The sequence below is a fragment of the Corythoichthys intestinalis genome, chromosome 16, assembly GCF_030265065.1.
Source record: "Corythoichthys intestinalis isolate RoL2023-P3 chromosome 16, ASM3026506v1, whole genome shotgun sequence".
NCBI lineage: Eukaryota > Metazoa > Chordata > Actinopteri > Syngnathiformes > Syngnathidae > Corythoichthys > Corythoichthys intestinalis.
In genome coordinates, this window is record NC_080410.1 from 45,046,108 (window position 1) to 45,073,357 (window position 27,250).

The 27,250-nt window shown below is 38.4% G+C and overlaps 3 protein-coding genes across 7 annotated transcripts; all 3 read right to left on the reverse strand.

Moving 5' to 3' along the window:
• Positions 1–154: 154 nt before the first annotated feature.
• On the reverse strand, positions 155–2,673 carry LOC130931893 (immunoglobulin lambda-1 light chain-like). 2 transcript variants are annotated; one of them, XM_057861089.1, is made up of 4 exons: positions 2,631–2,673; positions 2,228–2,557; positions 1,640–1,669; positions 155–667 (listed from the first exon to the last, which is right to left on the reverse strand). In XM_057861089.1, the coding sequence occupies exons 1-4, from the start codon at positions 2,668–2,670 to the stop codon at positions 348–350; spliced, it is 720 nt and encodes a 239-aa protein (XP_057717072.1). In that variant the 5' UTR covers positions 2,671–2,673; the 3' UTR covers positions 155–347. The 2 variants fall into 2 exon arrangements, 1 of the variants encoding a protein (XP_057717072.1); XR_009067323.1 differs by lacking the exons at positions 2,228–2,557; positions 2,631–2,673 and adding an exon at positions 2,045–2,221 and having other exon boundaries at positions 541–667; positions 1,640–1,891.
• An 8,423-nt stretch (positions 2,674–11,096) lies between these two features.
• Positions 11,097–13,762, reverse strand: LOC130931892 (immunoglobulin lambda-1 light chain-like). 2 transcript variants are annotated; one of them, XM_057861088.1, is made up of 4 exons: positions 13,672–13,757; positions 13,269–13,598; positions 12,686–12,715; positions 11,097–11,688 (listed from the first exon to the last, which is right to left on the reverse strand). In XM_057861088.1, exons 1-4 carry the CDS (start codon positions 13,724–13,726, stop codon positions 11,369–11,371), a joined length of 735 nt encoding a protein of 244 aa, XP_057717071.1. In that variant the 5' UTR covers positions 13,727–13,757; the 3' UTR covers positions 11,097–11,368. The 2 variants fall into 2 exon arrangements, 1 of the variants encoding a protein (XP_057717071.1); XR_009067322.1 differs by having other exon boundaries at positions 11,562–11,688; positions 12,686–12,937; positions 13,534–13,598; positions 13,672–13,762.
• A 9,576-nt stretch (positions 13,763–23,338) lies between these two features.
• Positions 23,339–26,998, reverse strand: LOC130931895 (immunoglobulin lambda-1 light chain-like). Of its 3 annotated transcripts, none has more exons than XM_057861090.1 (4): positions 26,952–26,992; positions 26,549–26,878; positions 25,762–25,791; positions 23,339–23,872 (listed from the first exon to the last, which is right to left on the reverse strand). In XM_057861090.1, exons 1-4 carry the CDS (start codon positions 26,989–26,991, stop codon positions 23,553–23,555), a joined length of 720 nt encoding a protein of 239 aa, XP_057717073.1. In that variant the 5' UTR covers position 26,992; the 3' UTR covers positions 23,339–23,552. The 3 variants fall into 3 exon arrangements, 1 of the variants encoding a protein (XP_057717073.1); XR_009067324.1 differs by having other exon boundaries at positions 23,746–23,872; positions 25,762–26,000; positions 26,814–26,878; positions 26,952–26,998; XR_009067325.1 differs by lacking the exons at positions 26,549–26,878; positions 26,952–26,992 and adding an exon at positions 26,285–26,542 and having other exon boundaries at positions 23,746–23,872; positions 25,762–26,000.
• Positions 26,999–27,250: the final 252 nt, after the last annotated feature.

Genomic DNA, 27,250 nt, shown 5'->3' on the forward strand with positions numbered 1-27,250 from the left:
TATTTCTTATTTAACTGCTCGAAGAAGAAAAAAAAATCAATCACTTAATCATGAATTAAGCAACAAACACTTTTAGAATTTTAATGGGGAAATAAAAGTATTTTAATATTCATATGTATGTGTAGTATTTCCCATATATATTGTCACACCCGTATTCATTTTTAACCTGATGTGTTCAGAACATACTCAAAACCGTATTATGGAAAAAATAATAGCGCTGCACTGAATAGTGCAAAACTGATGATATTTATATAATTTTTTATTGAAGAATGTTCATTCGTTTTAGTAAGATCAAAACAGAATGCATAAGAAAACAAGCATGCATACACATCATTGTTGTTGTGTTGCTAAGTTGCACACTTGGACTTGTTGATGGTGTTTTCAGCAGACTGGGAGCCCAAAGACACCTTACAAGTGTACGGGATGTCTGAGTTCCATTCCGACGTCTGCACGGTCAGATAGCTGCTGATTTTGTAGTTGCCGTTCGTTTCTCGTGTGGCAGGACCGGTGGCGACGGCGCCTGTCACTGGACGGCCCCGAACCAGCCAAGTGACGTCAGCGTTCGGGATGGACTGAGTGGCCACGCAGACTAGCGTGGCCTCTTTGGACTGGAGCTCGTCATTGGACGGGGGGAAGACAGTCACCACGGGGGGAGTCACGTCTGAGCCTGGAGGGATCGGATCTGTTAGTTTACATCACCAAGACTGAAGTATAAAGATTAACCAGTCAAATTTATATAGTAATGACATAGTGGCATAATGTTATATGATGACTACGACAAACATTTTTGGCCCCCGACCTACAGTTTGAGAACCCATGAACTCTCAAAAGTTGTCTTCATCCTAATAGTTTACATTTGGGCAGAAGTGCACCATTCATTATTTAAAGGAATCTCAACTACTTTGTCATTAAAAAACAAAAGAATAAAATCATAATTCATGACATAATTTATCATGTAGACAGTAAAGGCAACCACGAACACAAATTTAGTCATGATTAAAAATCGTAAAACATGGAAAACAAATAAACTCGAACTACATATGGGACCAAAAAAAAAAAAAAATTGTTTACTGTACCTGTATCGACAAAGGTCCCTCACTAAAATACAACAAAAATGTACAACAAAACCGCCCACGACTATCATGAAAGAAGTTATCATAAAAGTATATATGCATAAGATATTAAAAACATGAAATAATAGAAAACTTTGGCATTTAAATAATTCATATTGCATTCTGTCATCTTTTATACACAAGCTAACCAAACTTAACACATTTTCATGATAAAAAAATGTTGAAAAGAAAATGCAGAACAACAACAACAACAAATAAAAATGAAAATGGCATTTACTAAATTTGCAATCATTTACGAGGATGGTACTCACACATATTAATTTAAAAAAAAAAAGCCAAAGCGCAAAATGTAACTATACAGAAATTAATTGTATATCAAAGATTATGACTTAACAAACAAATATATTACTTACCCTTGGGCTTTAAAAATGTTTTGTTTAAAAAATGTAAAAGCCCCCTTCCCAAAAAAAAAAAAAAAAAAAATCAATAAATATATTCAATTAGACATCTATAGATTTGTACTTGCATAAATGTACCGCATTTGATGATGAATTCAAAATACTTACTTTTCACAAGCAGCTTTGTTCCTCCGCTGAATACCACAGTGATTACACTGGTGCTGACCGCCGTACAAAAACTGACGCCACTCCTCAATGTTAGCGCTGGACTTCTTCAAGACATTTTCTTTTAATCCAAGATGTCAACATTCACTCCTGTGCCTTTTAACTCCTCGTCGGTGGTGGTGCTGAACGTCCACATGTCTGTCAAGTGGTCACCGTGATGGAAAAGTCCCTCAGAGGATCATTGCAAAGGAGAACCTTGGAAAAGCAACAGGTCGGCCAATTAGAAACAACAATGCATTGAAGAGGAAAACCCTGGCCAGTCGTCATATGAGAAAGCACTTTTTTTTTTTTTTTTTTTTACTGCACTTCGGCCTCCTCAGTAAATCCTTCCAAAATTCAGCAGCCAACCTCATCATCTCATCTGAAGGAAACCAGGAATATGATGTGGCCCGTCAAAAAAGATGACTTCGACACCCCTGAATATCATTCTAAGTAGCATCGCTTCTTCTGCACAGGGGAGAATCCAACATGTACTCAACACAAAAGCAGAAGTAAGACAAGCCAGTTTTTGTCACTGCGTATTTCACTGTGATACTGCTTCATTAACAGAGCTATCCCAGTTGCCACAATAATACTCAGCAGAATCTTCTGCCTTTGCCTGTTTAATGATGAATCGGAAATCCACATTGGAGGACTTAAGGGCATCGAACTGGCGAGAGGAGAATCCTGATCCAAAGCGAGGTGAGGACCATGCACGGTGATGATACAGAATTAACTGAGGAGCATCTCCAGGAAACTGTCTATAAAAGCCGACAATAGAGCGATCATCCCTCTGAATGTTGCAATGGAGAACCACCTCTTCTCCTACAGGAACAGTCCGAACCGCCGGAGTCAGGGTCAGCAACTTGGCCGCGTCACCACCTGTCAACAGACAAAAACAACCACCATTAGCCGACTCCATCACGTGGAGGAGAAATGACAAAGAGGGTCTCACGAGTAAGCGCAGCGATGAGAAGGCAGAGAATCCCCAGCATGGTGTCGCTGAACATCAGTGAAGCAGTTCTGGATGTGCCCCATAGCTTTTAAATGAGACAGAGAGGAAGTACTTTCTGAAGGGGGGTGGAAAGCGGGGGAGGCTTTAGACATCCATTTTATATTGCTTAAACCCTTAACTACTTTTGGTAATTTAACTTCACCTCATTAAGACGTGGCGTCCACATACGTTGACATCACTTCTTGAGTCTGGTAGGCCACAGTATTAACATTTGTACAGTACAAGTGTGGCCAACATGTGTGTGATTATTGTATTGTATTATTGTATCTAATCAAAAAAATCTGTGGCGGAAAATACAGACAAGGCTGAAAAAGCAGTTTCTGCTCTTGGACCCCTCTTTAAAATAAACTGCTGTATCTTAAGCCAAAAGAACTGTTGTGTTTGATAGAACAACATGTCTATATGCTTCCATAGCAGATTCATGGCGCAAAAAGCCCCCAGACTATTTTTAATTCGTCCGTTTTACCCTGGAAACCCCTGTTTGCGGACGTCACGCAACCGCTTTTGTTTCAACCTAGCAATAAAAAGAAGGTAAGTAATCATATTTCTGTCATTTTTAGCTTAGAATCATGAATTGATGTCTAATATTCAGTTAAAAAAATAAAAAATAAAAACGACTGAAAAAAATTATTCACTCGCATATTTTAAACTTTTAAACAAATAACGTCGCAATGATAAAATTGGCGTCTCTAAAAAAGTCAGAACTATCGCTTAATTGTATTTTTTTCGTTACTGTCGCATTTTCCCCAATAATTTAGGTCAGACATGTCCAAAGTCCAAATGCGGCCCGTCATCCAGCCCCCAGCCTCTGTCATAAAATCGATAACGTCTGGCCTGCACGCAGACTTAATAAAATGGTCAGCAGTACTGCTAACAGCATATGAAGTAGCTTACACACTAAATGCTGCTCTTTATTGACCCACTAAAAGGCAGCAGCACTCTAAGCAACATTACCCCGTGTTACCCTTTACTTCCAATTTTCTAAAATGGCGACAATCAACAAAAAGAGGAAAGTTGACTGCGACGGCCGACGATTCAAGGATAGGTGGAAATTGGACTATTTCTTCACTAAATTGTTGTCAACACTTGAGTATGTAAATCTGATGTTGATAGATTCTTTTCTTCTTGGAGATGAAATGCATGTGTGGCAGCTTAGCATTTTTTTTTTTACGTACCGTTTTGACAGTTACCGTCATATTTTCGGAATCAAAGCACTGTGTGCCGGAACAGTATTCCGGCCCTGAATCTTATACCGGAACTGCGTTCTGGCCCTGAATCCTATAACGGAACTGTGTTCCTGACCGTTCTAGCCCACTTTCACCCCTGCAAAAGTTGACACTCAGTGATAAATGCTACATAGAGTTTTTGGATCGAAAAGAGGTAATTACGCGATAATATCTTGTTAAAATTATGGTGTCTTTAATTATGCTCTCACCGCTAGTTAAGGTTTTGCTGTTTAAAAAAAAATATATTTTTTTTTTGAAATTCCCTCCTCTTCAAAAATTTTCTTCCCCCAGAAAATTGAGATTTTAAGCTTTCCAATTATGTGTGACACATGCATATAGGACAATTTTGAAATGTAACCAATTTGGGGGTCTCAAAGCGGAACTTCACCAGTGTTTTCCACCATATATGTATGAATAAACACAATTGTAAATGATTACAATATTCATAAACCTACATTAATGACATGGCAATTTAAAAAACTATAATATACTCTCAATATAATGCAACAACAACAAAAAAGTTGATATAAAATGATTTGTAGAGTTGTCCAATAATTACTTTTTAACCAATGTCCAACTCCAAAAATTCGATACCGATATCAAACCGATACCGAAATATGCGGTCGTGGACTTAACATACTGTATACTGTAATGGCATATTGCATTGTGGTGTCCCACTGGATGCTTGCTAGTGATAAGCTCATTCCAATTCACAGCAGTAGGATGAAAAGAGCTTGTTTTTTTGTTTTTTAATTGTTTCGTTGAATATCGTACTATGATTTCTTGAACAATGTATCGATAAATGCTGTATTGCCAAATCATGAGATCATTATCGTGAATAGAGGCAAATGTTTCACGTATATTACACAAAGTATATTAAATGTTAGATGTCAATTACAATGTAAAAACCCCATTGGATGTTCTTGGAAGATTGTTCATGGACAATTAGGTTAGAAACCCTTTGATTTCTACCTTAGTTAGTCTCCTTGATTTTCATGGCTATATCATTGGACAAGTTGGTAAAAATGGCCTTCGTGTGTCTTGTTTGTCCCTTAAACAGTTATTTACTGCCTTTGACATGCTAATATTCCTTGTTAACTCATTGGCCTCTATAGACAGCAATGGATGTCCAATTTTTTTGACAGGACATCTATTGATGTCATTGGTACTGAAATATGATGCCTCCCAGTTTTCAATCGGTTATAATTCCCCATCTTAAAGCAAAAATCTGGGGTCTTCCCGCCAGCTCTGTGTGATTTGAAAGAACTGAAACTCACCCGCTTTATTTGCATGCAGTGAAAAAGGAGAAAAAAGGCCCACAGGTGCATCCTGGGACAGTAGCGAGTCGCCGCTTCGTTAGCCGAGCGCAAAGACTCGCTTTCGCTGTCGTCTTTCCACATCACCTCACCTTTTTTTTTTTTTTTTGGAGATTGAAATCCAGTGAAACTTTGTTTTTTTCCCTCTATAGATTTCAACATCATATTCACATGTAGCATCATGGCCATGAATGATAAGAATAATCACATGACATGCTTATTTTAAAGCGACATTTACTAGCCCTCAAGAAAACGGATTTCAACGGATTTTTTTTTTTTAAACATCTCCCTTTATCAAGTCACGTTTCTCAACATTAATACTGTCGCCATGGAATCAGAAATATGTCGTAAACTGAGGACCCCTTTTTCAAGAGGAACTAAATGCGACTTTATTCAAGAATTGGGGACTGTATATGTGCGTACATTAGTCTGCACTGACTTTAACATATTCATTTTTTTTCTCTTCATCTTTATATTAGAGCTGTCCGAGAATGACTTTTTACACCGATAACCGACATCCCGATATTGACTAACTCCAAAAACCCGATGCCGATACCAAACCGATACCGATATATACGGTCATGAACTTAATGTGTTATTGCTAATCAGGGGCGTCACTAGCTTTTAAGAATTAGGGGGGCTTAGCACCCAGGAGTTGACCAAGATGTAAATGAATGTAGCGTTTTATTTATATATAGCCTATGGCGGAAAACACTCAGGCGATGTGAAGTTCCTCTCTGAGAACCCCAATTTGGCCAAATTTCAAAATGGTCCGATATGCATGTGTGATACATCATTGGAAAGCTTAAAATCTAAATTTTCTGGGGGAAACAAAATTTTGAACAGGAGGGCATTTTTTAAAAAATCAAATATTTAGCAATATTTATATATTATATATTTTATATATTTATATAGCAATATTTATAGCAAAACCCTAAGTGGAGGTGAGAGCACGCAAGAGCATATTTAAAGACGCCATGATTTTATCGGGATACTATCGCGTACTTACCTTGTTTCAATCCCAAAACTCCATGTAGCATGTTATACTGAGTGTCACGACACTGCTGAGGATAGCCACAGCCGGATTTTGGGGGGATTTTATTTTGCCTGGCACGGCCAGACTGTTCTCTCCGTGTTTTTCAAACACTGAGAGTATTGTCTGGGACCCAGGCCATTATCGGCCTCTCGAGCAAGTACAAAATCAATCGACAAATCAGATTCGTTTATTTGCGTGACGTGTCCTTAATGAGCTACGTCACTCTTCCGCGTCGGAAGTTGTCTCCACAACAACACAGATGGCGAACGGGAGAGCCGAAAATATGTTCCAATCCACAGTAAAATCAGTTTTAAATGACCAAAAACACATTGACACAAGTCATTCACAACAGTCTGTCTCACGCTAGCCATGTTGAATAAACTCCTCTCTCCTCGTATGTTTACTTCTGCGCGCAAGTCCCTCATCCCGCCCGTCGCTGATTGGTCCACTCCACTGTCTGTTTGCGGTGGCTTGCTCCGCCCTGGAAATTTTATCCGCTTAATGGTGGCCAGACTCAATAGACCCCACTCACATGACGTCACAACCACGCCTCCGCGCCATATTGTCTGTCAGCTCGTCGTGTTTACGCATTACCGCTACGTAAATTCCTCCTATTATGGCGTGTTTTTCTACTCGTTAACATTAATAATCAAAATGGTGAAGGCGTGTGTGGCGGTTGGTTGCAGTAACAGAGAAGATAGACGGAGAGACTTGAAGTTCTACCGTATTCCGAGAGATCCGGAGAGGAGAGTGAGATGGACTGCTGCAATTCCACGAGAAAACTGGGCACCAAACGATCACCACAGATTATGTTGTAGTCATTTTATATCTGGGAAGATGCATTTAAAAAAAATGTAAATATATATTTAGAGGGTTTTGGGCTGACAACCACAATTAAGATCATTGTGAGGCTAATCGCCGACAGCATACAGTTTCAAATTCAAGATGTTTATTTCTTCCACCATCATTATTTTTTTTAATAATATTTAGCTGGTAACACGTGAAAGAAGCTGGCCTTGTCTACGGATCATCAGTGAAACAGGGGTGTCCAAACTTTTTGCAAAGGGGGCCAGATTTGGTGTGGTAAAAATGTGGGGGGCTACCTTGGCTGATTTACGTAGAACAATATATTTAAACAAATTTTAGCAAGCCCTTCTGTGTGTGTTTGCGTTATTATTATTTTTTTAAATTCAAAATTTCAACAATCTCGCCTTTGTGGCGTTCTTTGTTTGGATCAATTATTTATCATATAAAATATTGGGGAAAGTGCAACAGTAACGAAAAAACACCATTAAGTGATAGTTATAAGTAGAGCTAAAACGAATACTCGAGCAACTCGAGTAACTCGAGTTTAAAAACTGATCCGAGTAATTTTATTCACCTCGAGTAATCGTTTATTTTATTTTGACAGCTCTAAGCATCACGTTTTGCCCGGACTACTTTTAATGCGGGACAACACGCTGATGTCACGTGCGTAGAGGAAGAAGCAAAAAAAAAAAAAAAAAAAAAATTACTGCAGCCGACAGCCGCTACAAACGACGCCGACGTTGCCAGATACTAGCCCGGACGATGCTACGTTGGTAGCAGGTAGCGTCTGATGAGTCTCATAGAGATCACATGTATGTTGAACTAGATGCGCAATGACAGACTCGGCAGCATTAGTAAACAGCCGCCATCTTAAAGCAGTAGAGCGCTAAGCGCTAATAAAGAGCGCTAAGCACTCATAAATAAGATTAACGTTACAGTCACTAGCTAACGAAACGTTAGCCCTGCGGAGGGCTAGGTTTCTATTAATTATGACCACTGTCAATGCGTGGCTAACGTGTCTTACATACAGGCTTTAACATAACATAATGCTGTGGAGTGATGAGGTTGTAAAATGAAAACTCAATAATGCTAACTATCAATTTTAGCTCAGTAGTCATTGCTGGATAAAACACCAAGTAGCACTGGTTCCTAGTGTGCTCCAATACAGCCTGTATCATACATTTATTTTGAACACTGCAAAAACTAAAAATCCTATCAGGACTTACAGTTTAGACTAACTTAAAACTTAACTAGAACTTAAAAATGGCTTGACACAAATAGAAATTCAATTGAAAAACGTAGGGAAAAAAATCCTAACTTTTAAGTGATGTGTGTTATCAAGCATAACTGCATTTTTAGGTATATATATACAGTGCCTTGCAAAAGTATTCGGCCCCCTTGAACCTTGCAACCTTTCGCCACATTTCAGGCTTCAAACATAAAGACATAAAATTTTAATTTTTTGTCAAGAATCAACAACAAGTGGGACACAATTGTGAAGTGGAACAAAATTTATTGGATAATTTAAACTTTTTTAACAAATAAAAAAGTGAAAAGTGGGGCGTGCAATATTATTCAGCCCCCTTGCGTTAATACTTTGTAGCGCCACCTTTTGCTCCAATTACAGCTGCAAGTCGCTTGGGGTATGTTTCTATCAGTTTTGCACATCGAGAGACTGACATTCTTGCCCATTCTTCCTTGCAAAGCAGCTCGAGCTCAGTGAGGTTGGATGGAGAGTGTTTGTGAACAGCAGTCTTCGGCTCTTTCCACAGATTCTCGATTGGATTCAGGTCTGGACTTTGACTTGGCCATTCTAACACCTGGATACGTTTATTTTTGAACCATTCCATTGTAGATTTGGCTTTATGTTTTGGATCATTGTCCTCTTGGAAGATAAATCTCTGTCCCAGTCTCAGGTCTTGTGCAGATACCAACAGGTTTTCTTCCAGAATGTTCCTGTATTTGGCTGCATCCATCTTCCCGTCAATTTTAACCATCTTCCCTGTCCCTGCTGAAGAAAAGCAGGCCCAAACCATGATGCTGCCACCACCATGTTTGACAGTGGGGATGGTGTGTTCAGGGTGATGAGCTGTGTTGCTTTTACGCCAAACATATCGTTTTGCATTGTGGCCAAAAAGTTCAATTTTGGTTTCATCTGACCAGAGCACCTTCTTCCACATGTTTGGTGTGTCTCCCAGGTGGCTTGTGGCAAACTTTAAACGAGACTTTTTATGGATATCTTTGAGAAATGGCTTTCTTCTTGCCACTCTTCCATAAAGGCCAGATTTGTGCAGTGTACGACTGATTGTTGTCCTATGGACAGACTCTCCCACCTCAGCTGTAGATCTCTGCAGTTCATCCAGAGTGATCAGGGGCCTCTTGGCTGCATCTCTGATCAGTTTTCTCCTTGTTTGAGAAGAAAGTTTGGAAGGACGGCCGGGTCTTGGTAGATTTGCAGTGGTCTGATGCTCCTTCCATTTCAATATGATGGCTTGCACAGTGCTCCTTGAGATGTTTAAAGCTTGGGAAATCTTTTTGTATCCAAATCTGGCTTTAAACTTCTCCACAACAGTATCTCGAACCTGCCTGGTGTGTTCCTTGGTTTTCATAATGCCCTCTGCACTTTAAACAGAACCCTGTGACTATCACAGAGCAGATGCATTTATACGGAGACTTGATTACACACAGGTGGATTCTATTTATCATCATCGGTCATTTAGGGCAACATTGGATCATTCAGAGATCATCACTGAACTTCTGGAGTGAGTTTGCTGCACTGAAAGTAAAGGGGCCGAATAATATTGCACGCCCCACTTTTCAGTTTTTTATTTGTTAAAAAAGTTTAAATTATCCAATAAATGTTGTTCCACTTCACGATTGTGTCCCACTTGTTGTTGATTCTTGACAAAAAAATTAAATTTCATATCTTTATGTTTGAAGCCTGAAATGTGGCGAACGGTTGCAAGATTCAAGGGGGCCGAATACTTTTGCAAGGCACTGTTACTGTATATATATATATATATATATATATATATATATATATATATATATATATATATATATATATATATATATATATATTTTTTTTTTTTTTTTCAATTAGATCTCAAGGTTTTTTGAGTGAAAGCAGTGAAGTAGTCTTTTTTTAATTCTAGTTACATCTGAGATGCAATTGTTGGCTGTTTTCAACAATGTACATCGAAAATAAAGACATTGATTGACTGAAAATGGTTCAAGATTAGATGAAATGTCTTGTTTTCTCATGTATATTTATAATTGCTCTTCACCTAAAAATATATTTGTTTGATCCGATTACTCGATTAATCGATAGAATTTTCAGTCGATTACTCGATTGCTAAAATATTTGATAGCTGCAGCCCTAGTTATAAGGTCGATCTCTGTGACTTTTTATACAGACGCAAATTTTTCATTGTGACGTAATTTGTTTAAAAGTTTAAAATATGCGAGTGAATCATTTTTTAAAGTCATTTTTTTTTTTTCTTTTTAAATATTATTAGACATCGATTAATGATTCGAAGCTAAAAATGACCGACATTTTGAATAATGAATATAATTACTCACCTTGTTTTTATGGCTGGGTTGAAACAAAAGCGGTTGCGCGACGTCTGTAAACGGGAGTTTCCAGGGTAAAATGGACAAAGTAAAAATAGTTCAGGGCCTTAATGCGCCATGAATCTGCTATTGCAGCATCTAGAAATGTTGTTCTATCAAACACAATAGTTGTTTTAGCTGAAAATACAGTTTATTTTACAGAAGGGTGCAAGAGCAGAAACTGCTTTTTCTGTCGTCTGAGTTTTCAGCCATATATTTTGTTATAGTTGTTTTTTTTCCTTATTTACTAATATCATTTTTTTTCTCTTTTTGTATTTCTTATATAACTGCTCAAAATTAAAAAAAAAAAAAAAAAATCAATCAATCACTAATGAATGAAGCAACAAACATTTTTAGAACGTTAATGAATGTTAACGTTAATAAAAAATACTTTTATTTCCCATATATATTGTCATACCCGTATTCATCATTTTTAATACAGTGTGTTGCGTCATTTTAGGGAACTGAACTGAACACACACAAAACTGTATTTAGAACAAAATAATTGTACGTCATTTCACGTATTTGAAAACTCTTCAAAGAAAATGAGCTCAAATCTGAACATACTCAGTCCAAAAACTGATGGCATATTTTTTATTGAAGAATATTGAGTCAAGTGAAATTAAAGCAGAATGCGGGAAAAAAACACTACAAACATGCGTACACATTGTTGTGGTGTTGCTAAGTTGCACACTTGGACTTGCTGATGGTCTGTTCAGCTGACTGGGAGCCCAAAGACACCTTACAAGTGTAAGGGATGTCCGAGTTCCATTCGGACGTCTGCACGGTGAGATAGCTGCTGATTTTGTAGTTGCCGTTCGTTTCTCGCGTGGCAGGACCGGTGGCGACGGCGCCCGGCGCCGGACGGCCCCGAGCCAGCCAAGCGACGTCAGCGTTCGGGATGGACTGAGTGGCCACGCAGACTAGCGTGGCCTCTTTGGACTGGAGCTCGTCATTGGACGGGGGGAAGACAGTCACCACGGGGGGAGTCACGTCTGAGCCTGGAGGGATCAAATCCGTTAGTTTACATCACTAAGACTGAAGTACAAAGATTAATCAGTAAAATGAATATAGTAATGACATAGTGGCATAATATTATATGATGACTACGACAAACATTTTTGGCCCCCGACCTACAGTTTGAGAACCCATGAACTCTCAAAAGTTGTCTTCATCCTAATAGTTTACATTTGGGCAGAAGTGCACCATTCATTATTTAAAGGAATCTCAAATACTTTGTCATTAAAAACGAAAGAATAAAATCATAATTCATGACATTATTTATCATGTAGACAGTAAAGGCAACCACTAACACAAATTTAGTCATGATTAAAAATCGTAAAACATGGAAAACAAATAAACTTGAACTAAATATGGGACAAAAAAAATAAAAATTAAATATATTGTTTACTGTACCTGTATCGACAAAGGTCCCTCACTAAAATACAACAAAAATGTACAACAAAACCCCCCATGACTAACATTAAAGAAGTTATCATTAAAGAATATATGCATATGATATTCAAAACATGAAATAATAAACTTTGGCATTTAAATAATTCATACTGCATTCTGTCATCTTTTATACATAAGCTAACCAAACTGAACACATTTTCATGATAAAAAAACATTGAAAAGAAAATGTGGAACAACAACAACAAAAAATAAAAATGAAAATGGCATTTACTAAATTTGCAATCATTTACGAGGATGGTACTCACACATATTAATTAAAAAAAAAAAAAAAAAAAAAGCCAAAGTGCAGAATGTAACTATACAGAAATTAATTGTATATCAAAGATCATGACTTAACAAACAAATATATTACTTACTCTTGGGCTTTAAAAATGTTTTGTTTAAAAAATGTAAAAGCCCCCACCCCAAAAAAAAAAACAAAAACAGAAAAAAACAATATATCAATAAATATATTCAATTAGACATTTATAGATTGGTACATGCACAAATTAACACATTTGAGGATGAATTCAAAGTACTTACTTGTCACAAGCAGCTTTGTTCCTCCGCTGAATACCACAGTGGTTACACTGGTACTGACCGCCGTACAAAAACTGAAGCGACTCCTCAACGTTAGCGCTGGACTTCTTTAAGAGATTTTCTTTTAATCCAAGATGTCAACATTCACTCCAATGTCATTTAACTCCTCGTCGGTGGCGGTGCTAAACGTCCACACGTCTGTCAAGTGGTCACCGTGATGGAAAAGTCCCTCAGGGGAGCATCGCAAAGGAGAACCTTGGAAAAGCAACAGGTCGGCCAATTAGAAACAACAATGCATTGAAGAGGAAAATCCTGGCCAATCGTCATATGAGAAAGCACAATATTTTTTTTTTTACTGCACTTCGGCCTCCTCGGTAAATCCTTCCAAAACTCAGCAGCCAACCTCATCATCTCATCAGAAGGAAACCAGAAACATGATGTGGCCCATCAAAAAAGATGACTTCGGCATCCCTGAATATCATTCTAAGTAGCATCGCTTCTTCTGCACAGGGGAGAATCCAACATGTACTCAACACAAAAGCAGAAGTAAGACGAGCCAGTTTTTGTCACTGCGTATTTCACTGTGATACTGCTTCACGAACAGAGCTATCCCAGTTGCTACAATAATACTTAGCAGAATCTTCTGCCTTTGCCTGTTTAATGATGAATTGGAAATCCACATTGGAGGACTTTTTGGCATTGAACTGGCTAGAGGAGAATCCTGATCCAAAGCTAGGTGAGGACCATGCACGGTGATGATACAGAATTAACTGAGGAGCATCTCCAGGAAACTGTCTATAAAAGCTGACAATAGTGCCATCATCCCTCTGAATGTTGCAATTGAGAACAACCTCTCGTCCTACAGGAACGGTCAGAACCCCCGGCGTCAGGGTCAGCACCTTGGCCGCGTCGCCACCTGTCAACAGACAAAAACAACAACCGTTAGCCGACTCCAACGGGTGGAGGAGAAATGATAAAGAGGGTCTCACGAGAGAGCGAGGCGATGAGGAGGCAGAGAATCCCCAGCATGATGTCGCTGAACATCAGTGAAGCTGTTCTGGATCCGCCACACAGGTTTTAAATGAAACGAAGAGGAAGTAATTTCTATAGGGCGGGGGGCAGAAAGCGGGGGAGGCTTTATGCATCCATTTTATTTTGCTTAAACCCTTAACTACTTTTGGTAATTTAACTTCACCTCATCATTGCCATCACTTATTGAGTCTGGTAGGCCACAGTATTAACATTTGGTACAAGTGTGGACAACGTGTGTGATTATTTGTATATATATTTATATCTATATATATATATATATATATAAACACAATTATAAATGATTACAATGTTCATAAACCTATATTAATGTCGTTAGAATAATAAATGCCAATTTAAAAAACTGAAATATGCTCTCTATTTGATGCAAAAAACACTCTAAAGTTGATATAAAATGAATCGTCCAATCATGATTTTTTTCACCAATATCTGTAATCCCAATATTATACAACTCCAAGAATCGTATAGCGATATCAAACCGATACCGATATATGCGGTCATGGACTTAACATATAATGGCTAATTTTATTGTGACCACTGGATGCTTGCTACTGATAAACTCATGCCAATTCACAGCATAAGGATGAAAATAGCCTGTTTTTCTGTTTATTAGTTGTTTTGTTGAATATCCTACTATGATTTCCTGACCAATGTATCAATAAATGCTTTATTGCCTGATCGTGAGATCATTATCGTGAATAGAGGCAAATGTTTCACCACAAAAAAAAAAAAAAAAAGGAAAGAAAAGAGTTTTTTTTTTTTGTTGAGAATATTAAATGTTAGATGTCAATTACAATGTAAAAACCCCATTGGATATTATTGGAAGACATGGACAATTAGATTAGAAACCCTTTGATTTCTACCTTAGTTAGTCGCCTTGATTTTCATGTCTATTTCATTGGACAAGTAGGTCAAAATGGCCTTCATGTGTCTTGTTTGTCCCTTAAAGTACATGTGACACGAAAAAGCATGTTTATGTTTCATAATACATGCGGTATTTTATGCTCCTGAATGATATGGACTGCTTGGATGTGTGTGGAAGCGATCGCTATATTTATTTATATATATATTATTTATATATATATTTTATATTATATTTATATTTATTTTTTGTTTAATCCCGCGCCAGGAAAATGAGTGACTTCCGGCTTCAGTGTTGCATTGAGGAGGAGGGCGCTGTGACGTGTACGGGTGAAGGCGTCCTCTTCACTAAACAGCAGTACTGTTGTGTATGAGGACGAAGGATTCAGCTGATTTTGCGGATTAATACGTTTATTTTTCACATCACGCCAGCCAAACGGCTGCAGAAAAATCCTTCTGTATGAGGGAGAGGCGTATGCGCCTTTTTGGAGTTTCAAAAGGTTCCCATTCACCGTGGATATTGGCCAAAACAAGCCCGACGACGACTGTGGGACCATTGGACTTACGAGGAAGTGAGTAAACATCTTGTTTTGTATTATGTCAAATACGAATACAGTTATTACAAAGTAACTTTCTTTAAATAAAGGACTCCTTACGTTTAATCATTGATAGGCATATAAAAAGCTCTCCTCATGCAAATTAGCTGCACGTTAGCTGCACAACAACTGCAGCCGCCCCCCTCCGGGGAACGAACTGTAAATTGCTCTGGGCTGGTTATGTGTGATTTTCCGTTTCGAAGACTTTGAAACATCACTCGGTTCGGGTTAGCATGTCGGCTAGCTGTCACGCCTCTTGGTTTGTTTACATTCTCCGAAGCCGGGGAAGGGAAATGACATATGTCCGATTTAGGTGTCATAAAATATCGTTCGGGAGGTGCGACAGTAAAGGTGAAGTCGACAGTTTTGACCATTATGGAGTAATTTTGCCATGTTGTCCTGAATAAGGGCATTTTTATTATTTCATATTCCATTTAGCACAAAACTGTTATTTGTCATGACGATGCCATTTATTTAGCAATTAAATTTAGGGTTGTTCCGATCATGTTTTTTTCCTCCCGATCCGATCGTTTTAGTTTGAGTATCTGCCGATCCCGATATTTCCCGATCCGATTGCCTTTTTTTTTGCTCCCCATTCAATTCCAATCATTCCCGATAATTTTTCCCGATCATATACATTTTGGCAACGCATTAAGAAAAAAATGAATAAAACTCGGACGAATATATACATTCAACATACAGTACATAAGTACTGTATTTGTTTATTATGACAATAAATCCTCAAGATGGCATTTACATTATTAACATTCTTTCTGTGAGAGGGATCCACGGATAGAAAGACTTGTGACTTTGTATATTGTGACTAAATATTGCCATCTAGTGTATTTGTTGAGCTTTCAGTAAATGATACTGTAGCCATTGAACTTCTGCCCAAATGCATGATGGGAAGTGGAACCATGACTGTGCGTCGTGGTACCAATTGATATATTTTCTCTGCGTTGGGAAATAACATAGGGTGTAAAGAAAAAGATCAACTACTACCTTTCTTCCCCACATTACTTCCCACGATTATCCTAATCGTTGGGAGAGGGATTGTAAGGCTTTAACCATTTAAAAAAAGGCTTCAAAAATTCACTCTATTCATTTTACGCTGCCTTTTAGCTCTATATACTGTATGGGTAAAACGGCACCATTATAGATTGAACGCGACAATGCGTGAGTGGGTCGTGCTGCGCATGTGTTCACTGCGTTAAATATTGTAACGTGATAAATGTAAAAAATATTAATTCTTGCCGCTAACGTGATAAATTTGATAACCCTACCTTAAGCTTAAACTAAACACTCTGAAGGAGTGTAACACATTATGTCTGTAACGTTAAATACAATTAGAAAACAATTTATTTAAAAAATATATATATATTAAAAAAAGGCATGTCCGATATTTTTTTGCCGATTCCGATACTTTGAAAATGACGTGATCGGACCCGATCAATCGGGATGCCGATCAATCGGGACATCTCTAAGGAAAATACTAGGATAAAAAGAATATCCTGACTGGTCCTTCTCAAGCCATTTATTTAGCTATTGGGGAAAAAAATACTTGGATAAAAAGAATATCCTGTAAAAATATTGGAGTAGAGAGACTGAAACAATGACATTTTGAAGGCTCTCTTGGTCGCGTTTTCCTCGTTCTGAATAATTCTCCCTCAATGGGCTGCAGACTAAATCAGATGAAATCGTGACTCCGCTGACGTCATCCACCTGTTGGGGACGCTAGAGCCCTATAATGGTAGGCGTGGCTAACCGGGAGATTAAAAGACTAATTTCTCGTCATCTGCGCTTTGCTAAATTGTTGTATATAGTCAAATCGTCTCAAAATATGATTCTAATTCACATAATAATGCTATTTAAGACTTTTTTTCTCCTGTCGTATGCTCCTTAAACACTTATTTACAGCCTTTGACGTGCTAATATTATTCCTTGTTAACTCATTGGCCTCCATAGACTGCAATGGATGTCCAATTTTTTTGATAGAACGTCTATTGATGTCATTGGTACTGAAATAGGATAGGGTGACCAAACGTCCTCTTTTGCCCGGACAAGTCCTACTTTCACGTAGTGTCCTCGTGGTCCGGGCGGGTTTAATCAATTCATAAAAATGTCCGGTTTCTATGATTTTTCACGGGACCAATTTGAAGAGAATCCCTCCGGCCGCTGGGTGGCAGCAATTGACATGGCTCCAACTAGAATGGAGGGAAGTAGTAGTTCTTCTTGCTTTTGTTGGCAGTTTACCCCTATCATGAGGCATTACCGCCATCTACTGGGTTGACGATTTGGACACAATGCCTGTTTTTTGTTTTTTTGTAAATGATAAATATGTATATAATGGCAACTGTTGACTTCTGTCGGAGCTTTGACTGTAAAATCCCATTTGGTGTCGCATCGGCGGGCTGCCGATGATTGTAAACTTTCATAGCAAAGTTTGATTTTTGCCTCAGCTAGCTATCAGTAAGCTAAACCGCGCTAGGCATTATGGGAAACGTAGTTTTGAACTGCTACGTTTGGAAACATGCTGATTGAATAGTTTGTCAGTTCAGCTCTGGTCAGATGAACCAAAATTTAACTTTTTGGCCACAAGGCAAAACGATATGTTTGGCGTAAAAGGAACACAGCTCATCACCCTGAACACACCATCCTCACTGTCAAACATGGTGGTGGCAGCATCATGGTTTGGGCCTGCTTTTCTTCAGCAGGGACAGGGAAGATGGTTAAAATTGACGGGAAGATGGATGCAGCCAAATACAGGAACATTCTGGAAGAAAACCTGTTGGTATCTGCACAAGACCTGAGACTGGGACTGAGATTTATCTTCCAACAGGACAATGATCCAAAACATAAAGCCAAATCTACAATGGAATGGTTCAAAAATAAACTTATCCAGGTGTTAGAATGGCCAAGTCAAAGTCCAGACCTGAATCCAATCGAGAATCTGTGGAAAGAGCTGAAGACTGCTGTTCACAAACACTCTCCATCCAACCTCACTGAGCTCGAGCTGTTTTGCAAGGAAGAATGGGCAAGAATGTCAGTCTCTCGATGTGCAAAACTGATAGAAACATACCCCAAGCGACTTGCAGCTGTAATTGGAGCAAAAGGTGGCGCTACAAAATATTAACGCAAGGGGGCCGAATAATATTGCACGCCCCACTTTTCAGTTTTTTATTTGTTAAAAAAGTTTAAATTATCCAATAAATTTTGTTCCACTTCACGATTGTGTCCCACTCGTTGTTGATTCTTGACAAAAAATTAAAATTTTATATCTTTATGTTTGAAGCCTGAAATGTGGCGAAAGGTTGCAAGGTTCAAGGGGGCCGAATACTTTTGCAAGGCACTGTATATATGTACATATATATATTTTTATAAGTTATTATTTAGTTTTTTTCAAACTGCATTTTTCCATCCAGAGTGAGGGGGCACACTTTAAATATATTAAAGTGATATAGGCATCTTTGAGTAACGTGTAAGTAAGTAAGTTGAGCAACTTCGAATAAAATTCAAGTATCTTGAGGCCGGGCTGAGTGTCCTCTTTTTTAAAATATGGTCTCCCTAAAATAGGATGCCTCCCAGTTTTCAATCGGTGATAATTCCCCCATCTTAAAGCAAAAATCTGGGGTCTTCCCGCCAGCTCTTTGTGATTTGAAAGAAATGAAACTCGACCACTTTATTTGCATTCAGTCAAAAAGGACAAAAAAGACCCACAGGTGCATCCTGGGACAGTAGCGAGTCGCTGCTTCATTAGCCAACTGCAAAGACTCACTTTCGCTGGCATCTTTCACATCACCAAACTCTTTTTTGTGAAGGAAATCCAATGAAGCTTAGTTTTTTTTCGCTCGACACATTTCAACATCATGTTCACAATGTAGGCAAGGCAAGGCAAGGCAAATTTATTTATATAGCACAATTCAACACAAGGCAATTCAAAGTGCTTTACATCACATGAAGATCATAAAAATCACATTTAAATCAACACAACGTAGAAACGAAGACAGAAGATCGCATTTAATCACAGAATAAAAATAAATAAATAAAATAAAAATAAAACAAAAACTACTACAAATAATAATAATTGAAACCAGCAATGGAGATAAAAACAAGAGGAATAGAAAGCAGGTAGATTGAAATATATAGACAGTTATAGATATGCAGTGCTAAACAAAAGCGTTTTTAGCCCTGATTTAAAAGAGCTAACAGTTTGAGAATACTTCAGACGTTCGGGTAACTTGTTCCAGAGGTGAGGAGCATAATAACTAAATGCTGCCTCACCCTGCTTGGTTCTTGTTCTTGGAACATGCAGAAGACCGGTTCCAGACGACCTTAGGGGTCTAGATGTCTCATAGGACTCTAACAAGTCAAGCATGTATTTTAGTCCAAGGCCATTAAGTGTTTTGTAGACGAGTAGTAGTATTTTATAGTCTATCCTTTGACTTACTGGAAGCCAGTGTAGCGATTTCAAAACTGGTGTAATGTGGTCCAGCTTCCTTGTATTTGTGAGGACTCTGGCTGCAGCATTCTGTACCAGCTGCAACTTCCTGACTGATTTTTTATCAAGACCTGTAAATATACCGTTGCAATAGTCCAATCTGCTGAAAATGAATGCATGCATAAGTTTTTCCATGTCTTGTTGAGTCAGAAGCCCCTTAATTCTGGTTATATTTTTTAGGTGGTAATAAGCGGATTTAGTGACGGACTTTAAATGGCTATCAAATTTGAGGTCTGAGTCAATAATTACGCCAAGGTTTCTGACTTGATTTGTAGCTGTAAGTGACATTGTGCTAAGTTGGCTGCTTATCTTTGACCTTTCCTTTTTTGGCCCAAAAATGATCACCTCTGTCTTCTGCACATTTAACTGGAGAAAATTCTGGCACATCCATTCATTGATTTGATGAATGCATTTGCTCAGGGTGACTAAGGGACTATAATCATGTGGGGACACAGAAATGTACAGTTGTGTGTCATCTGCATAGGCGTGATAGGAGATGTCATACTGTTCCATTATCTGAGCTAACGGAAGCATATAGATGTTAAATAAGAGTGGTCCAAGAATTGACCCTTGAGGGACTCCACACGTGAATTTGGTTCGTTCTGACTGATGGTTTCCGATTGACACAAAGAAATCCCTATCATGTAACATCATAGCCATTAATGATAAGAATAATCACATGATGAGCATATTTTAAAACGAAATTTACTAGCTCTCAAGAAAATTTCAACGGATTTTTTTTTTTTTTTTAAACATCCCTTTATCAAGTCACTTTTCTCAACATTAATACTGTTGCCATGGAATCAGAAATATGTCGTAAACTGAGGAACTAAATGCAACCTTATTTAAGAATTGGAGACTGTATATGTGCCTTCATTAGTCTGCAGTCTTTGATACGTTCATTTTTTTCCCTCTTCATCCTTTTTAGAGCTGTCCGAGAATGACTTTTTAAACAGATAACCGAAATATTGATACCGATATTGTCTAATTTAAAAAATCCGAAACTGATACCAAACCGATACAGATCTATGCGTGCATGAACTTAATGTGTTATTGCTAATCAGGGGCATCACTAGCTTTTAAGAATTAGGGGTGCTTAGCCCCCAAGAGATGACCAAGATGTAAGTGAATGTAGTGTTTTGTTTTTATACAGTGGGGCAAATAAGTCTTTAGTCAACCACTAATTGTGCAAATTCTCTCGCTTGAAAATATTAGAGAGGCCTGTAATTGTCAACATGGTTAAACCTCAACCATGAGAGAGAATGTGGGAAGAAAACCCAGAAAATCACCGTTTGATTTTTAAAGAACTTATTTGCAAATCATGGTGGAAAATAAGTATTTGGTCTATACCAAAAGTTCATCTCAATACCTTATGTACCCTTTGTTAGCAATAATGGAGGCCAAACGTTTTCTGTAACTCTTCACAAGCTTCTCACACACTGTTGCTGGTATTTTGGCCCATTCCTCCATGCAGATCGCCTCTAGAGCAGTGAAGTTTTGGGGCTGTCGTTGGGCAACACGGACTTTCAACTCCCTCCACGGATTTTCTATGGGGTTGAGACCTGGAGATTGGCTAGGCCACTCCAGGACCTTGAAATGCTTCTTATGAAGCCACTCCTTTGTTCCCCTGGCTGTGTGTTTGGGATCATTGTCATGCTGAAAGACCCAGCCACGTCTCATCTTCAATGCCCTTGCTGATGGAAGGAGATTTTCACTCAAAATCTCTCGATGCATGGCCCCATTCATTCTTTCCTTTATACAGATCAGTCGTCCTGGTCCCTTTGCAGAAAAACAGCCCCAAAGCATGATGTTTCCACCCCCAAAGCATGATGTTTCCACCCCCATGCTTCACAGTGGGTATGGTGCAATTCAGTATTCTTTTTCCTCCAAACAAGAGAACCTGTGTTTCTACCAAAAAGTTCTATTTTGGTTTCATCTGACCATAACACATTCTCCCAGTCCTCTTCTGGATCATCCAAATGCTCTCTAGCGAGCCACAAATGGGCCTGGACGTGTACTTTCTTCAGCAGGGGGACACATCTGGCAGTGTAGGATTTCAGTCCCTGGCGGCGCATTGTGTTACTGATAGTAACCTTTGTTACTGTGGTCCCAGCTCTCTGTAGGTCATTGACTAGGTCCCCCGTGTGGTTCTGGGATTTTTGCTCCCCGTTCTTGTTATCATTTTGACGCCACGAGCTGAGGAGGGAGTTGAAAGTCTGTGTTGCACCATGACAGCCCCAAAACATCACTGCTCTAGAGGAGATCTGCATGGAGGAATGGGCCAAAATACCAGCAACAGCGTGTGAAAAGCTTGTGAAGAGTTACAGAAAACATTTGGCCTCCGTTATTGCCAACAAAGGGTACATAACAAAGTATTGAGATGAACTTTTGGTATCGACCAAATACTTATTTTCCACCATGATTTGCAAATAAATTCTTTAAAAATCAAACAATGTGATTTTCTGTTTTTTTTCCACATTCTGTCTCTCATGGTTGAGGTTTAGCCATGTTGACAATTACAGGCCACTTTTCAAGTGGGAGAACTTGCACAATTAGTGATTGACTAAATACCTATTTGCCCCACTGTATATGGTGGAAAACACTCAGGCGATGTGAAGTTCCTGTCTGAGACCCCCAATTTGGCCGAATTTCAAAATGGTCCTCTATGCATGTGCGATACATCATTGGAAAGCTTAAAATCTCAATTTTCTGGGGGAAGAAAAATTTTGAACAGGAGGGCATTTTTAAAAAAAGAAAAAAAAAAAAAAATTAAACAGCATAACCCTAACTGGAGGTGAGAGCATGAGAGAGCATAATTAAAGACGCCATGATTTTAACGAGATATTATCGCTTACTTACCTTGTTTCGATCCCTAAACTCCATGTAGCATGTATCACCAAGTGTCAAGACACAGTTGTGAATGGCCACAGCTAGATTTTGGGGGGATTTTATGGGTGAAAGATGGTAATATAACAAGGGTCACGATGCAGAAATCGCAAGTATCAAGTTTCTCTGTTTGGATCGACTATCATATAAAATATTGGGGAAAATGCAACAGTAACGAAAACATTTTTTGCAGATGCTAATTTTTTCATTGTGACTTAATTTGTTTAAAAGTTTAACATATGCGAGGGAATTATTTTTTAAGTTTTTAAAAAAAAAATTTAAAACAATATATTAGACATCGATTAATGACTGTAAGCTAAAAATGACCGACATTTTGAATAATAATCATAATTACCTACCTTGTTTTTATGGCTGGGTTGAAACATAGCGGTTGCGCGACGTCTGGGGCTTCCAGGGTAAAATGGACAAATTAAAAATAGTTCAGGGCCTTAATGCGCCATGAATCTGCTATTGCAGCATCTAGACATGTTGTTCTATCAAACACATTAGTTGTTTTAGCTTAAAATACAGCAGTTTATTTTAACAAAGGGTGCAAGAGCAGAAACTGCTTTTTCAGTCTTGTCCGAGTTTTCAGCCATATTTTGTTTTTTATAGTTGTTTTTTTCTTTTCTCATTTACTAATATGATTGTTTTTTTCCCCTCTTGTTGTTGTATTATATAACAGCTCGAAAAAAAAAAAATCAATCAATCACTCATGAATGAAACAACAAACATTTTTAGAATGTTAATATTGTCACACCCGTATTCATCATTTTTAATGTGGTGTGTTCAGAAAATTCACAAAACAGTATTTTGGACAAAATAATAGGGCTTCATTTTGCATGTTTGTGAAGTCATGCAAGAAAAAACTGCTGATATTTATTTATTTTTTTATTGAAGAATGTTGGTTCGTTTTAGTAAGATCAAACCAGAATGCGTAAAAAAACAAGCATGCATACACATCATTGTTGACGTGTTGCTAAGTTGCACACTTGGACTTGTTGATGGTGTTTTCAGCAGACTGGGAGCCCAGAGACACCTTACAAGTGTAAGGGACGTCCGAGTTCCATTCGGACGTCTGCACGGTGAGATAGCTGCTGATTTTGTAGTTGCTGTTCGTTTCTCGCGTGGCAGGACCGGTGGCGACGGTGCCCGTCGCCGGACGGCCCCGAGCCAGCCAAGTGACGTCAGCGTACGGGATGGACTGAGTGGCCACGCAGACTAGAGTGGCCTCTTTGGACTGGAGCTCATCATTGGACGGGGGGAAGACAGTCACCACGGGGGGAGTCACGTCTGAGCCTGGAGGGATCAGATCCGTTAGTTTACATCACCAAGACTGAAGTACAAAGATTAATCAATAAAATTAATACAGTAATAACATAGTGGCATAATATTATGACTACAACAAACATTTTTGGCCCCCGACCTACAGTTTGAGAACCCATGAACTCTCAAGACTGCGTAAATCCATGTTCAGCTTCATTTTGTCTTCATCCGAATAGTTTACATTTGGGCAAAAGTGCACTAATTCATATTTAGAGGAATCTCAAATACTTTGTCAACAAAAACGAAAGATTAAAATCTTAATTCAATACATAATTTATCATGTAGACAGTAAAGGCAACCACTAACACAAATTTAGTCACGATTAAAAATCAGAAAACATGGAAAACATATAAACTTGAACTAAATATGGGACCCCCCAAAAAAATTAAATATATTGTTTACTGTACCTGTATGGACAAAGGTCCCTCACTAAAAGTATAACAAAAATGTGCAACAAAACCGCCCACGACTATCATGAAAGAAGTTATCATAAAAGTATATATGCATAAGATAATCAAAATATGAAATAATAGTAACTTTGGCATATAAATAACTGATAGTGCCTGTCATCCTTTATACATAAGCTAACCAAACTTAACACATTTTCATGATGAAAAACATTGAAAAGTAAATGCGCAACAACAACAAAAAAATAATAAAATAAAAATGGCACTTCCTAAATATGTAATCATTCAGAAGGATGGTACTCACTAGAAGTGGGAATCTTTGGGCACCTAACGATTCGATTACGATTACGATTCAGAGGCTCTGATTCGATTATAAATCGATTATTGATGCACCACCACCTCCCACGTTGCATTTTTTGTGCACTACTTCCAAAATTGTTCAAAAATCCTCTCAGGCTAAACTGCTATTTCAGTATCAAGTTAACCATTAAATACAGTAAATAAAATACTCACGTCCCTTTTCTGTATCGGCAGCTTTAAACTACAATTAATTTAATGTTGTGAATCAACTGTTAAAGTTGTTAAAATTGCTAAAATTGCTCCCGTTATTCCATAATTTTCCTTCTGTCTACTTTCAACGTGAAAGTTTTAAAACTGTTTCATCATTTAAAGATAGATTCAAGTAATGATTTTGCCTTTTTTTTTTTTTTTTTTTTGTAGATAAAAAGTAATTAGGTTCGCTACAACAGAGCCTTCTAGAGAAGTCTACTGCTTTAAGATGGCGCCTGTTTACTAGCGTGGGAAAGTCTGTCATTTTGCATCTAGTTCTTCGTATATGATCTAACACGGCTGTCGTCGGTAAGTTCACATCTCGGTCTAGACATATGTGATATCTACCATAGCTGTATGTTGCCGTATATTTGTGGCAACTAGCAACTGGGCGCTGTTTGTAGCGGCTGACGGCCGGAGTCACGTATTATTGTTTTTTTTTCATCTAGCGGCATGAGTTAAACATGATATTTACTCTCGGTCTGTTCCTCATTGCGTCCTGAAGACCGTGCTGTGTTTTATTTCCGCTTTACATGGTATAATTCAATAATCGGAATTTGGATGTTTGTGAATCGCTCTCGAATCTTCCACGGCCACATCGCGAATAATCTAAGAGTCGGAAATTTCGCACGCCTCTAGTACTCACACAGATTTTTTTTTTTTTCAAATGCCAAACTGCAGAATGTAACTACACATAAATTATTTGTATATCAAAGATTATGACTTAAAAAACAAATATATTACTTACCCTTGGGCTTTAAAAATGTTTTGTTTAAAAATGTAAAAGCCCCCCTCCCCAAAAAAATAAAATAAAAAAAAATAAATCAATAAATATATTCAATTAGACATTTATAGATTGGTACATGCACAAATTAACACATTTGATGATGAATTCAAAGTACTTACTTGTCACAAGCAGCTTTGTTCCTCCGCTGAATACCACAGTGATTACACTGGTGCTGACCGCCGTACAAAAACTGATGCAACTCCTCAACGTTAGCGCTGGACTTTTTTAAGACATTTTATTTTAATCCGAGATGTCAACATTCACTCCTGTGTCTTTTAACTCCTCGTCGGCGGCGGTGCTGAACATTTACACGTCTGTCAAGTGGTCACCGTGATGGAAAAGTCCCTCAGAGGAGCACCTTGGAAAAGCAACAGGTTGACCCATTATAAACAACAACAACGCATTGAAATGGAAATCCTTGACCAAAGAGAGATCATGGGATGCGAAATAGCATTTTTTAGGAATAAATAAAATCATCAATTACATCCTAAATGTATATAAAAAGAATACAAACAGAAGTACACTCTGGTTACGGCCCTCAATAACATTCAAAAGTTGATTTTTTTTTTTAAGATTTAAAAAATGTTTTTGACTATCTGCCACAATAATAGATTAATTCAAAATTAAAAACACTTCTCTCACCACTGCCACTCTTGCCTGCAGTTTAGTCACCTCTCGGATCGACTACTGCAATTCACAACTCTTTTACCTTCCCTAATTAATTCCTCCAACACTCAGTAGCCCGCTTCATCACAAGAACCCAAACCATAAGCCTCCTTACAAATTGCACGTCATATCATTCTAAGTAGCATCGCTTCTTCTGCACAGGTAAGAATCTGACATGTCGACTCAACATAAAAGCAGAAGTAAGATGAGCCAGTTTTTGTCACTGCGTATTTCACTGTGATACTGTTTCACGAGCAGAGCTATCCCACGTCTTACAATAATACTCAGCAGAATCTTCTGCCTTTGCCTGTTTAATGATAAATTGGAAATCCAGACTGGAGGACGTTTTGACATTGAACTGACTAGAGGAGAATCCATCTCCAAAGCTAGTTGAAGATGTTCCATGGTGATGACTCAGAATAAACTGAGGAGCATCTCCAGGAAACTGCCTATAAAAGCGGACACTAGTCCCATCATCCCTCTGAAGGTTGCAATTGAGAACCACCTCTTGTCCTACAAGAACGGTAAGAACCGCTGGTGTCAGGGTCAGCACCTGGGCCGCGTCGCCACCTGTCAATAGACAAAAACAACAACCGTTAGCCGACTACAAAGCGTGGAGGCGAAATGATAAAGAGGGTCTCACGAGAAAGCGCGGCGATGAGGAGGCAGAGAATCCCCAGCATGGTGTCGCTGAACATCAGTGAAGCAGTTGTGGATGCGCCCACAGCTTTTAAATGAGATGGAGAGGAAGTTATTTCTATAGGGTGAGGGGCAGAAAGCGGGGGAGGCTTTGAAGATCCATTTCATTTTGCTTAAACCCTTAACTAATGGTAATTTAACTTCACGCATGAAGACTTGGCGTCCACATACGTTGACATCACATCTTGAGTCTGGTAGGCCACAGTATTAACATTTGGTACAGTACAAGTGTGGCCAACATAT

Coding starts and splice junctions, on each gene's coding strand:
- LOC130931893 (XM_057861089.1), bottom strand. CDS start 2,670: ATGCTGGGGATTCTCTGCCTTCTCATCGCTGCGCTTACTC. Junction 2,558..2,630: donor TCTCATCGCTGCGCTTACTC/GTGAGACCCTCT, acceptor GTCTGTTGACAG/GTGGTGACGCGGCCAAGTTG. Junction 668..1,639: donor AACAAAGCTGCTTGTGAAAA/GTAAGTATTTTG, acceptor CGATCCCTCCAG/GCTCAGACGTGACTCCCCCC.
- LOC130931895 (XM_057861090.1), bottom strand. CDS start 26,991: ATGCTGGGGATTCTCTGCCTCCTCATCGCCGCGCTTTCTC. Junction 25,792..26,548: donor CTCTGCTCGTGAAACAGTAT/CACAGTGAAATA, acceptor TCACTGTGGTAT/TCAGCGGAGGAACAAAGCTG. Junction 23,873..25,761: donor AACAAAGCTGCTTGTGACAA/GTAAGTACTTTG, acceptor TGATCCCTCCAG/GCTCAGACGTGACTCCCCCC.
- LOC130931892 (XM_057861088.1), bottom strand. CDS start 13,726: ATGTTCAGCGACATCATGCTGGGGATTCTCTGCCTCCTCATCGCCTCG. Junction 13,599..13,671: donor CCTCATCGCCTCGCTCTCTC/GTGAGACCCTCT, acceptor GTCTGTTGACAG/GTGGCGACGCGGCCAAGGTG. Junction 12,716..13,268: donor CTCTGTTCGTGAAGCAGTAT/CACAGTGAAATA, acceptor CCACTGTGGTAT/TCAGCGGAGGAACAAAGCTG.